At 42.9% G+C, this 13,131-nt stretch overlaps 1 protein-coding gene across 1 annotated transcript in view; it reads right to left on the minus strand.

Moving 5' to 3' along the window:
• LOC146784531 (tetraspanin-15-like) overlaps positions 1-13,131 on the minus strand; it is a 284,252-nt gene that overhangs the window by 170,189 nt on the left and 100,932 nt on the right. The window contains exon 2 of the mRNA XM_085633458.1: positions 2,118-2,303. Coding sequence (XP_085489584.1) covers positions 2,118-2,303 — 186 coding nt within the window. The remainder of the gene's footprint in view (positions 1-2,117; positions 2,304-13,131) is intronic.

Here is a 13,131-nt window from a genome sequence, read left to right on the forward strand (position 1 = left end):
CGCGGGCAGAGTCCAACAGCGGGAATAGGGTCACATTGCAAGCACACGCAGCACCAGGCAGGAAGAGCGAGTGCCAAGAAGCTTTTAGTAAAAGCTTCTTGGCACTCGCTCTTCTTGCCTGGTGCTGCGTGTGCTTGCAATGTGTTCTATTCAATAGAACTGCGACATGGTTTTCAAAGAATGTTTTCAGGCGCCCCCACTCGCCACCCAGCCCCCGTCTGCTTTCCCAGTAATTGGTGCTGAAGCTGTATTTCAGAGGCTGATTTCCTGCCTTTTTACAGGTCTTAACAAGCGCCAGGCTTTTAATAGCGCTTTGAGGACCGGCTCTTAAGGAGTGCGGCCCTTTTAAAGCTTTAAGTTTAACTATGCTCTTTTCTGCCGCTAATGCCTGAAAAACTCGGGGCTTTAATCATTGCTGGATCAGCGGCAAACAAGTGCCCCCTTCTCCCCTCCACGCGCCCCTCTCCTATACCTGGCAGCATTTTACACCACACAGCAATTGTGTGAATGGACAATTCCGAGCTATGCTGTCTCTGACGCCCGAGTCCTGGAGCTAGTCCAGGCTGCGTAGTTGTCGGCAGAGCTCTACTCTGTCTTATGCCCAGCCTTCTTTCTGAAGTTTCTGTTTTACTTTGTGACCTATTCTGCGCCTAGAGGCATTAAGCCGGTGTCAGTGCGCTGCTTAGTGCACATAGTCCCAGCGGCGGCCTGCATGCTCGAGGGAGGGAGTGCTCTGGTTCACAAGGCTAACTAACACGTTGGAGTGATTATTTAAAGCGGGTGGGGAATAAAACAGGTCAAATAAAACGTTAACGTACCCCCCACGCTGGTGAATCCGAGGTAAGGCAGCCGCAGCAGCCTCCAGCGCATGTGAAGCCAGTATGAGGTTCTGGTTCGGTTAACTAACACGGAGTAATTTACAGCGGGTGGGTAATAAAACATTTAAAATAAAAAGTTAACGTACCAGAGTGCCTGGTACCACACCACCTCCGCTCCTGGTCGGTCACGCTGTACTGCTCAGCGGCAGCTGGGTCCACGTGTTCCTGCTGCAGGAACCGGAAGCAGCCAGCAGGCAGCTTCCCTCTCCTACGCAACCCAATCACAATGCTGCAATGGCAGCATTGTGCTTTGTAGGCGCAGCAGGACAGCGCCCCAGCCGGGACATTTTCTCTGCATAGAGAAAAAGGGAGAGTGGGCGGGCCTGCTCGAGGAAAGGGGGGGGGGGGGAGTGGCTTACCCACTGTTGTGGGTACTGACTGTTTGGTCGGCCCTGGAGCTGACTAAACAGTCTAGCCATTCCCCTCCTGCCCTCGAGCAGGACTGCCCACCCACCCGCCTCCAACCAGGCACAGAGTCACTTCTGCTTTATCACAATGCGAGAAGGCAGAAACATAAACGGTAGTTTTTACCGTTTATGTTTCTGCCTTCTCGCACCGGGAGAAACCAGTAGGGCGACGCCCCCACGCCCCAATGGGGGAGCCGCCACTGACGTCTGTGTTTTAGGCCCCCCCCTTCCAAAGATACTTTGGGGGGAAAAAATGAATTGTGGATTTTTGAGCCGCTTTATGCTGGAGCTTGCTGGAAAAGAATATGCATCTTAAAACAAGACTAACAAGCAATCCTAACCTGCCTACACCCACCCTGGTTACCCCATTTAACATAAAGTATTAGATCAAGTTTTTCCCACCCTGTCCAGGACAAGCTATCCATTACCCTCCGATCTGAAGAGGAGTTTCCTGTAAATATGGTTGAATGTCCAGGCTGTAGGCTTGAATACTTAAGTTCTCTGCACAGTCCTGCCCTGGCAACTCGCTCCAACCCAGTTTTTTCCCTTATTCTGGCTCTATCCCTTTTTCCCAGTCTTGGTCCCTTCTTCACAGTGTTCTAATCCTCCTCCTGGCCAGCCGTATACCCTGCTTTTCCTTGGTGATGGTCGTGCTTCCCTACATTCTGTACCCTGCAATAAGCTGGTGTCGCTCAAAAGGGGTATTGCGGAGACAATGCTAGGCATGTGTCATGCTAGTACTGGACGCAACTCGGAATATTTTAAGGAAGGTGGCAGGATGGGTACACTACATGGAGGTAGACTGCTTAAGAAAAATTGAAGAATTGCTTACAATTTTAAGAAGTAAGAGATTATCACGGAGCGATCCGACCATTCCAATGAATGAAACAGAAAACATCACAATTCCAAGGAGGAGAAGAATCACAGCTGGAGCCAGGAAGATGCCATCGACGGTTTTCAGTTTCATCCTTTCAGCTTCTGCATATGCCCCAATACATAATATTACAAAGCCTAAAAACTGGAAAAGAAATACAAGAATTAGAAGATCATTTCAATGAAAACGTTTTTAAGGCATTTTTGTGTAGGTACTATTCAATTTTAGTTTATCTCACGTATCTCATTACATCACACTACCTCAGTTGTAAACCTCTGAAAAATAAATGGAGTGTATATAGAAAGGCTACACCCTTAACAGTTTTGCATTTATCAATGTCAGTGCCTCAGTCTTCAACGCTTTTCAATGTAGTTTTTTCACTTATCTGCAAACCATGCTTCACACTTAGGAAGAAACACTTTTTATTGTGGACAAATATGTCAAAAATATAAAAACTGAAAAAATATTCACTTAAGTCTGCACCCCATAAGATAATTCTTGATATAAATAATTTGCCTATAAATCCTAGTATATGATACAAAATGCACCCACAGACCTGGACGTTTATATATACACTGTGACCTATAAAAATAAAGCTCCCTTTTAAATACTGGTATATCACCCCTATCTAGGCCTTGCAGCCCACAAAGTAGGGTGCATGGTATTTAAAGGTGGGACATGTAGAAAATTAATATTATTAAGTTTCTGCAGTCACATGGCTGAAAAAATCTATTTTCATTGTGACAGGGTGAGCTGCCCTATGTAAAAACCACAGTGCAGATTAAAATGCTAATACTGGTAACTCAGGAAAAGGACCAACCTAGAAAAATAATTAAACAAATATTTTAATAGTTATTACAAATCAAATTCAATAGTGAAGTAGGATATTTAATACATATTAAGGAACAGTAACTTTTATAAAGTTACTCTTTCCCTTCCTGACGTTCTTGGAGTCTAATTTGCATTGTGATTAGCGTTGAACAGCTGTGAAAAGTGTTAAATGCCTCCCAAGAGCAACCAATAGGCTGACATGAATGGGCAGAGGTGACTCCTCTGAACTCCACAGAATAAGCAGGTTGCAGTTGTAGGCATCAAGTTTTACATTAGAGTGTCAAATCCTGCTTGGCAGGTCTGCAGAGTTCACATATAACCCTTGGGGCACACTTAAAAGGTGAACGAACAGGATGCCAAAACAATTATTGTAGATCCAATGCCTGGTTGCTGAAGGTCTTTTCTTTTCCTGGTTTATTGCGGACATAGTGGCTGCCTCAAACAGAATTCAATTCATGTGAATCACTTCAATGAAACATTGATTGAGGCCACGTACCTTGGTCTGCAATTTTAAAGGGGACTGGTTAGATCAAGCTATTTTAGGCTTAGTATTAGAAAAGAGTTGGGAACTAATCCAACCAAGATACCATGGTTGTATTTTAAATTATTTTCTTAAATCTTTGTAGAATATTTCTTCCCTTTCAAGTTACTGAGTAGACCGTTTAGGTGAGTAAAAACATAAGTGTAAAATATTTTAATTCCACGCTTCAACTCAAAGGGAAATTCTGGAACGGGGTGTAGACTTTATATAAGCGCTGAAAATATTTGGAAACTGTATACAGGATTGCCTTGAGCACTGATGTTTTTAATAGACATTATTTGTTAAATCGAACATTTAAACCTTATTTTGGTATTAAAAACAGGTTAACACTTTGCATTTACACACGGTGTAACAACAATTCTAGAAAACAAAAGGTGTAGAACCATCGATTTTAACGTGGGATACACATGTCCAATGTTAAGAGTGCCTATTTATCATGTATTTCACAACATCACCAAGTCAAGCTGTCACAATCTGAATTTCATGAATATTTTGCACGACTCAAAAAGTTTTATTAAGTTATGTCATGGTACTGGACCTGTCATTCAGTGATCTTTCATAGATTATTTCTTATGTGTTCTCTTTAGCTTTTGGCTTTACCTCTGTACATTGGCAGGCAATGTACTGAAATATGTGTGCGGTGCAGCAATGTTACCGGAAGAAGGGTTGAGCTGCTTTACCGGTTTATGTCCATTATGTGAGATTTTTCCCTATTTCTTCTCCTTCTGCGAGAGATAAGTGGCGTTTTGGCAGTCTCGATTATGTAGAACATGGAAAACAATATACCCTAATGGATATTAATTAGGGGCAGAGGCCCCCCTGCAGAATGTGAGGATAGGTCCCTGACTGTCCATAACTCACAAATATTCATTGAACTTGGGCCGGAATGGGGCCTCCTTGACGGATTTGGAGCCCATGAAAAGGTTGGGGCCCCACCTGCACCGCAGGGGTTGCAGGCGCTAGTGTTATGCCCTTGATTAGGGTCAGCCAGGAACAGCAGCTGCTATACCATCAATTGTCCATTGTACCCCAACACTGTCCTTGTCTCTGGGTAATGAAGCTTAGCAGCAAGAATAGAAGGAAGACGGATCTCTGAAAGTGCTTTTTAGGTCGAAGCCAAGCATACAGCGTAGCTGTCTGACTTGCTAATGACATCTAGGGGACATTCGGAAAACTTCCCTGAGAATGCATTCTGCCAATTGCTTACCATTGGCTTTGTGGTGTGTAACTCCCATTTTCTGGATTTCTATTTGCTGGCTTTATTTGTTTTAGGCTGCTCAGCTTGAGTTTGTCCTAACCTTATTTACAGTATGCTTCTGAGTGCTCCCTTTCCTGTAAACAGGACTTTAATCTTGTTCTTATCTTGTCACATTTAATGTGCATTCAAAGTCAGAGGACAAATGTCTTGCTCTGTCTTCCGTGGGAGCATGGTGTTTACTTTTCTTTTTCTGACTTCAAAGTGACAGAATTTATGTTGCAATGTAGAGGGTGCTAAAAAATCATGTTTTTTTTCCTAGCACACAAATAGAAGACCGGGCTGCTTGGCGCCTTAACTTCTCTGTTTTCCCAAGAACACAACTTCCTAGGTTACTGGCTGTTGTGATCACCCGCAAGCATAAATGCAACTTAATACCCTTAAAATACTTGTCCTTTGACTCACTGTGTTGAACGCACAAACAAAATAAGATTGCTTCTGTGGGCTGCATCACAGGAGTGGGAACCAAATATCCTATTCTCCAACTTGTTTTTCATCTTTTGCCTGCACAGTGCTTGTTCTTACCGATTCCACCACAGAGGCGCCGTTTTGGTTCCACACGCTATAGTGGTTGGACTCTGGCTTTTCTCACTGTAAACAAGCCGGGCAATGCAGCAGATGCACAGTGGCTTGCAGTGCTAGAGCCGGCTTCCTTCCCAGATGTAACAGCTGGAGTTGGGTAACATCATGGTCACAGTCCCAGGTGAGTCTTGTTCCTATATGCCTCCCGACTTGCCTCCGATTAGCCTGTGGCTTGAGGCTGCCCGCTCTGCTCGAGGCTGTGGTGAGGGACTTTTGCCGCTGCCGTCGCTGGGTTCTAACAAGTCTTTTTCCTGAATGAACGCGCCTCTAGGTCTATGATGACAGGCATTAGGCTATCGACATAGTTATGACTACATTTAGGTCTATTTCAAGTGGAAAACGCCCCATCACGAGGAGCGTTCGCAACACACCTGTACTTCATCACGGAAAGGCTATTCACATGATTACACATCAATGCTGACAACTAAGTTGAGCTCATGAATTAAAGTCTGCTCACTGCCAATTGATTAAATGTGAATATAGTAATTCATAACAGACTGATGTTATTCTGTATGTTGGACTCAGTTATTTACCAATATACTTACTTCCCTGATTTTGTCTCGGTGCATCCATGTGTATTGTAAACAAAAATGCATACAATAACACGTAGAATGGGACTTTATTTTCAAACCACATGTGCATTTGTAAACTCAGCAGGAACTTTAGCATTACTCCTGCTTACTCTACCTCACATTATTTCGAAACACATCCCCCTGAGTCAGTACAGAACCTTAGCCCTGCAGTGTGCCTTAAGCACCAGTGGCCCGGTTTCTTTTTCAATGTGAGACTGCTTGTGAGGGGACTAGAAACCTTTACCATTACTCCTGCTTACTCTACCTCACATTCTATTGAAACACATCCCCTTGAGTAAGTACTGAACCTTAGCCCTGCAGTGTGCCTAGGTCACCCGTGGGCTTGTGTTTTTTCAATTTGAGACTGCTTGTGAGGGGACTCGAATAATATGATGCAAAACAGTGTTCTTCAAATAGCAACATGGAAATTAGGTTGAAGGTACACGTAGTCCCTGGGCCCTAGCAGCCTGCCGTAGTTTTCCTCTACAGCCCTTCAGTTCATGCTCCTTTCAGGACACATGAAATCCATCTCTAAGAAGGCGTTGTGGTGTTTTGAAATAGAAAGAGAAGTAACAGTCGTCTTTTCACTGTGTATGTGCACATGAATAATAATTAGCATTTTACCTATCAACAGCATTGTTAAATAGAACCCAGCAGAGTACTACATACATAAAAAAGTATACACTCCAGTGCTGTGCAGGACAGCTCTTCAAGCCACCAACCCCTCACTAAGAGCACACATGTACCAATGGCTGCAGGCTGACATAGTGGACCCATGTTACACTCTGGTCTTCCCTCACATAACATCAGTGGAAGCAGACATGTATCTGTGCATATTCTGAGATTTGTTTGACTGCATTATGTCTCAAATTTTGACAAAATTTACTGTTTGAGTACACGCAGATGTGTTCAGCAGATCAGTGGTGAAAGTTTGCCTGTCATAAGCTGGAACAGGGCAAGAGAAACTTTAACCAATACTTTACCTAGATCTTGGTCCAGCCCAGGCCAGAGACTCATTGCAATTTTGAAGATGGTACATGGTCTTCGTGAAATGAAATGCTGATCTCAGCCCTGTTAATTGTTAGCCGAGTGTCAACTTCATTGTATCCCTATTGACAACAAATGGTGATGGCGTTATCAGTCCTAGCGGATAGACCTGGACTGGATGGGAATGGAACCTGACATACTCGTGCCTTTTGCAGAAGGTCCCTGCTTTAGTAGATTGGGAATATGGGAGGCTAGGATTGGTCAACCTTAACTTTCACTGCTCATACTGCACTTTATCTCTACAGATTCTCTTGGAGATGCACTGACAGGCGCTCTCAAGGTGGCAGTGATTGGACGATTTAAGAACACTCTTGCTAACCACAATAAATTGCCTTTCTTTAAAAAAGTCATAACAAACAGACTTTTAGGAACTTATGTTGCACAACTCTTCACCAAGCTACAACTTACAACAAAAAACAAGTTATTAATAATCACACAGGTGAAATCTAATGCATTTACTAGTGCTTCTTTGCACTTTCAGCCACGCCACGCAGCAGTTGGGCTGCTGTACAACATGGCTAAAAAACATTAACAACACCAGTAGATCTTATAAGGGCGAGACATATTGGCTTCACTAACGTTTGTTACGGTCTGTAGGTTCCAGTCCTTGTAGGCTCACTAGCTCATCATCATCATCAACAGGAGACCTCGGAGGGGCAGGGGTGGGACAATGCCTCACATCTTTGATGGCCTAGTAAGTCAACTAGTTTTTGTGAAGAAACTGTCATTTTCCATGGCAAGTTGGAGAATCGACATAGATGATTGCCGCTTCAGGCTCATAGTTTATTTCTCAGGGATTCTGCAACAGAGACTGCTCTCTATTGATCTTTAGTTGGATGGAAATGTCAATTAACAAGACCTTCAAGATCAAATTATAGACAAAGACTTTTACAAATGTTTGCAGAGTGCTATAAAATCATATTTGGTCTGTGTAACTAACTGTATGCCATCATAAAGGACAAAATCACCCCCACCACCATCCACCCCCTTTTGTACCGCATTAGGTTGCACCAGAATGGAGTTTGTTGTATTTATTCGGCACAGCATCTGAATCTCATTTCATCTAGTTATTAATTAATATTATTTTCAATGGATATCCATCAAATAAAGATTATATATATATATATATATATATATATATATATATATATATATATATATATATATAACCAACTGGCGGTCGCCAGTAGGTAGTTATAGTTAGGACCTATAATCCATAGGAAAACCGCAACATTCTATTTGGAATAACTTTGGCGCCGGTTGACGAATCCTCGCGAAATTTTCAGAACTCGTGGCCCGCTCCAGTCCGCTCCTATCCTGAAAGTCTCGGGGTGATCCATCAAGCAGGGGCCGAGAAAAAAAGGGGGGTCCCAAAACGTGTTTTCCACATGCAATTTTCCATAGGGACCTTTAGTCGCAGCTACAGCCCGAACTGCTGAACAGAATTACCCCACATTTGGTCAAAAGGTAGCCCTTGGTTCAGAGTCGTGCCTTTTGGTTAAATGGTGTAAATCCGTTCAGTAGTTCCTGAGAAAATCAAAAGTAAAATTACATATATATCTGGGCGGAGCCTAACCACACATCTCATCGTGAGATCTGATTGGCTGTCAGCACTTCCTCCAAGAAGTGTTGGCAGCCAGGACACCTACTTGGGAATCGCGCGCTTTACAAGTCACGATAACATAACATAACAGCTTGGGACCAATATACACGATAGCACCTCATTAAAAAGCATTGCAGTTAATAGAAGGTTTTAAGACTTTAGTTACATTATAAATCATTTGTTGATGGTACCATACTCATTTTTGGAATTGTGGTCTGTTCTAAGGTGCTTTTACCATGTGAAAAAGCCTTCTGCTGGGATCTCATGAATCCTGTTTGGGAGAAAACTATTTTCTCATGCTTTTCCCACAGAGCTTTGGAAGGTGATCTATAAGCTAAACTGAAAGCATATTTTCTGTAAATTCACATTATCTTTCACAGTCATGTGAGAATGAAGTTTGACATTCTCAGTAAAACATGTACATCCAACAAGGGCAGAGACTGTCAGTTGATTCCTTTGTGTTCTACTGCAGCTTCCCAGAGTGTTCTAAAGAACAACTAGAGCGCTAACAGTCCTACTTATGACAAACGCATGGCCCACCTGAAGCCATCTTGATTGGAATAAAGTGGTAACTCTTAAAACATTTAATTTAAAAAGGAACAAAACTAGGGGGTTCATTTTGCCATAGAAAGTATGATCAGTGCTGCAGAAAGAAAAACTAGGGCACATTTTGAGTGACTTCTCAAATCCTCTTCTATTTCATTAAAAAAGTCTGACATGCAGACTGAAACATGCACTTTCAATACCAGCAGCAGACTTTCATGGTGAGCAGTAGCTTTACTACAGTGATCTAATGAGCAACAAGAGTGCTAACATTCAGAATTTATGGCAAATGTGCGACACATCTGAATGCCTTCTTGATGGAACCAAAGTAAACAAGCATTGAAAATGCAATAGGTCTCACCCTCGTTTAAGTTAAAGCAATTCTGTTTGTAATTAGATGGCTTTTTAGCTTTGCTTGTATTAGTGTTTTTCAAACGTTCATGTACATAACAACATGCATATATGTATGCATGCATTTGTATTTGTATTTATATAGATATGCAGATTATATATATGTTTAAATATGTATGTGTATATATATATACACACATATACACATACATATATAAATGCATATGCATATATATGTGCATATGTGTGCGTGTAGAGAGGTAGAGGTGTAGAGGTAGAGGTGTAGAGGTGGAGGTGTAGAGGTAGAGGTGGAGGTGTAGAGGTGGAGGTGTAGAGGTGGAGAGAGGTAGACTGTGAGTAATAGAGAGTAGAGAGTAGTAGAGGGTAGTAGAGAGTAGCATAGAGTGAGTAGTAGAGTGGGTAGTAGAGTGGGTAGTAGAGTGGGTAGTAGAGTGGGTAGTAGAGTGGGTAGTAGAGAGTGGGTAGCAGAGAGTGGGTAGCAGAGAGTGGGTAGCAGAGAGTGGGTAGCAGAGAGTGAGTAGCAGAGAGTGAGTAGTAGAGGGAGTAGTAGAGGGAGTAGTAGAGTGAGTAGTAGAGTGAGTAGTAGAGAGTGAGTAGTAGAGAGTGAGTAGTAGAGAGTGAGTAGTAGAGAGTGAGTAGTAGAGAGGTAGAACGTAGTAGAGCGAGGTAGAGAGAGGTAAAGGTAGAGAGTAGAGGATGAGTAATAGATAGTAGAGTGTGAGTAGTTGAGAGTAGTATTGAGAAGTAGAGAGAGTAGCAGAGAGTGAGTAGTAGAGTGAGTAGTAGAGTGAGTAGCAGAGAGTGAGTAGTAGAGTGAGTAGTAGAGAGTGAGTAGTAGAGAGTGAGTAGTAGAGAGTGAGTAGTAGAGAGAGTAGGAGAGTGAGTAGTAGAGTAGGAGAGTGAGTAGTAGAGAGTGAGTAGTAGAGTGAGTAGCGTAGAGAGTAGTAGAGAGTAGTAAAGAGTGAGTAGTAGAGAGTGAGCAGTAGAGTAGTAGAGAGTGAGTAGTAGTGTGAATAGTAGAGAGTGAGCAGTAGAGTAGTAGAGAGTGAGTAGTAGAGAGTGAGTAGTAGAGAGTGAGTAGTAGAGTGAGTAGTAGAGAGAGTAGTAGAGAGAGTAGTAGAGAGAGTAGTAGAGAGAGTAGTAGAGAGAGTAGTAGAGAGTGAGAAGTAGAGAGTGAGAAGTAGAGAGTGAGAAGTAGAGTAGGAGAGTGAGTAGTAGAGAGTGAGAAGTAGAGAGTGAGAAGTAGAGTAGGAGAGTGAGTAGTAGAGAGTGAGTAGTAGAGAGTGAGAAGTAGAGTAGGAGAGTGAGTAGTAGAGAGTGAGTAGTAGAGTGAGTAGCGTAGAGAGTAGTAGAGAGTAGTAAAGAGTGAGTAGTAGAGAGTGAATAGTAGAGAGTGAGCAGTAGAGTAGTAGAGAGTGAGTAGTAGAGAGCGAGTAGTAGAGAGTGAGTAGTAGAGTGGGTAGTAGAGTGGGTAATAGAGTGGGTAGTAGAGTGGGTAGTAGAGTGGGTAGTAGAGTGGGTAGTAGAGTGGGTAGTAGAGTGGGTAGTAGAGTGGGTAGTAGAGTGGGTAGTAGAGAGAGTAGTAGAGAGAGTAGTAGAGAGAGTAGTAGAGAGTAGTACAGAGTGAGTAGTAGAGAGTGAGTAGTAGAGAGTGAGTAGTAGAGAGTGAGTAGTAGACAGAGAGTAGTAGACAGAGAGTAGTAGAGAGAGATTAGTAGTGGAGAGTAGTGGAGTAGTAGAGAGTGAGTAGTAGAGACTAGTAGAGAGTGAGTAGTAAAGTGAGTAGTAGAGTAGTAGAGAGTGATTAGTAGAGTGAGTAGTACAGTGGTAGAGAGCGAGTAGTAGAGAGCAAGTAGTAGAGAGTGTGTAGTAGAGAGTGAGTAGTGTAGAGTTGTAGAGAGTGAGAAGTACAGAGAGTTGTAGAGAGTAGTAGAGTAGTAGAGAGTAGTGGAGAGTGAGTAGTAGAGAGTATATATGCATATATATGTGCATATGTGTGCGTTTAGAGAGGTAGAGAGGTAGAGGTGTAGAGGTGTAGAGGTGTAGAGGTGTAGAGGTGTAGAGGTGTAGAGGTGTAGAGTTGTAGAGGTGTAGAGGTGTAGAGGTGTAGAGGTGTAGAGGTGTAGAGGTAGAGGTGTAGAGGTAGAGGTGTAGAGGTAGAGGTGTAGAGGTAGAGGTGTAGAGGTAGAGGTGTAGAGGTAGAGGTGTAGAGGTAGAGGTGTAGAGGTAGAGGTGTAGAGGTAGAGGTGTAGAGGTAGAGAGTAGTAGAGAGAGAGGTAGAGAGGTAAAGAGTGAGTAATAGAGAGTAGAGAGTAGCAGAGAGAGTAGCAGAGAGAGTAGCAGAGAGAGTAGCAGAGAGAGTAGTAGAGAGTGAGTAGTAGAGTGAGTAGTAGAGAGTGAGTAGTAGAGAGTGAGTAGAGAGTGAGTAGTAGAGGGTAGTAGAGAGTGAGTAGTAGAGCGAGTAGTAGAGAGGTAGAAAGTAATAGAGAGAGAGGTAGAGAGAGGTAAAGGTAGAGAGTAGAGGATGAGTAATAGAGAGTAGAGAGTGAGTAGTTGAGAGTAGTAGAGAGTAGTAGAGAGAGTAGCAGAGAGCGAGTAGTAGAGTGAGTAGTAGAGAGTGAGTAGTAGAGTAGGAGAGTGAGTAGTAGAGAGTGAGTAGTAGAGAGTAGTAAAGAGTGAGTAGTAGAGAGTAGCAGAGAATGAATAGTAGAGAGTGAGTAGTAGAGTAGTAGAGAGAGAGTAGTAGAGAGTGAGTAGTAGAGAGTGAGTAGTAGAGAGTGAGTAGTAGAGAGTGAGTAGTAGAGAGAGTAGTGGAGAGAGAGTAGTGGAGAGTAGTGGAGTAGTAGAGAGTGAGTAGTAGAGAGTAAGTAGTAAAGTGAGTAGTAGAGAGTGATTAGTAGAGTGAGTAGTAGCGAGTAGTAGAGAGCGAGTAGAAGAGAGCAAGTAGTAGAGTGTGTGTAGTGGAGAGTGTGTAGTATAGAGTAGTAGAGAGTGAGTAGTAGAGAGAGTAGTAGAGAGTGAGAAGTAGAGAGAGTAGTAGTAGAGAGTAGTAGAGTAGTAGAGACTGAGTAGTAGAGGGAGGAGTAAAGAGTAGTTAAGAGCGAGTAGTGGAGAGTGAGTAGTAGAGAGTAGTAGAGAGTGAGTAGTAGAGAGTGAGTAGTAGAGAGTAGTAGAGTAGTAGAGAGTGAGTAGTAGAGAGTGAGTAGTAGAGTGAGTGGTAGAGAGTAGTAGAGACTGAGTAGTAAGAGAGTGAGTAGTAGAGTGAGTAGTAGAGTGAGTAGTAGAGAGCAAGTAGCAGAGAGTGTGTAGTAGAGTGAGTAGTAGAGAGTAGTAGAGAGCGAGTAGTAGAGAGAGTAGCAGAGTGAGAAGTAGAGAGTAGTAGAGAGTGAGTAGTAGAGAGTGAGTAGTAGAGAGCAGTAGAGAGCGAGTAGTAGAGAGTAAGTAGTAGAGAGTGAAGAGTAGAGAGTGAAGAGTAGAGAGTGAAGAGTAGAGAGTGAAGAGTAGAGAGTGAAGAGTAGAGAGTGAAGAGTAGAGAGTGAAGAGTAGAGAGTGAAGAGTAGAGAGTGAAGAGTAGAGGAGTAGAGAGTGAGTAGTAGAGTGTGAGTAGTAGAGAGAGAGAGAAGTAG

This window comes from Triturus cristatus, chromosome 11 (assembly GCF_964204655.1).
Source record: "Triturus cristatus chromosome 11, aTriCri1.1, whole genome shotgun sequence".
Classification (NCBI taxonomy): Eukaryota; Metazoa; Chordata; class Amphibia; order Caudata; family Salamandridae; genus Triturus; species Triturus cristatus.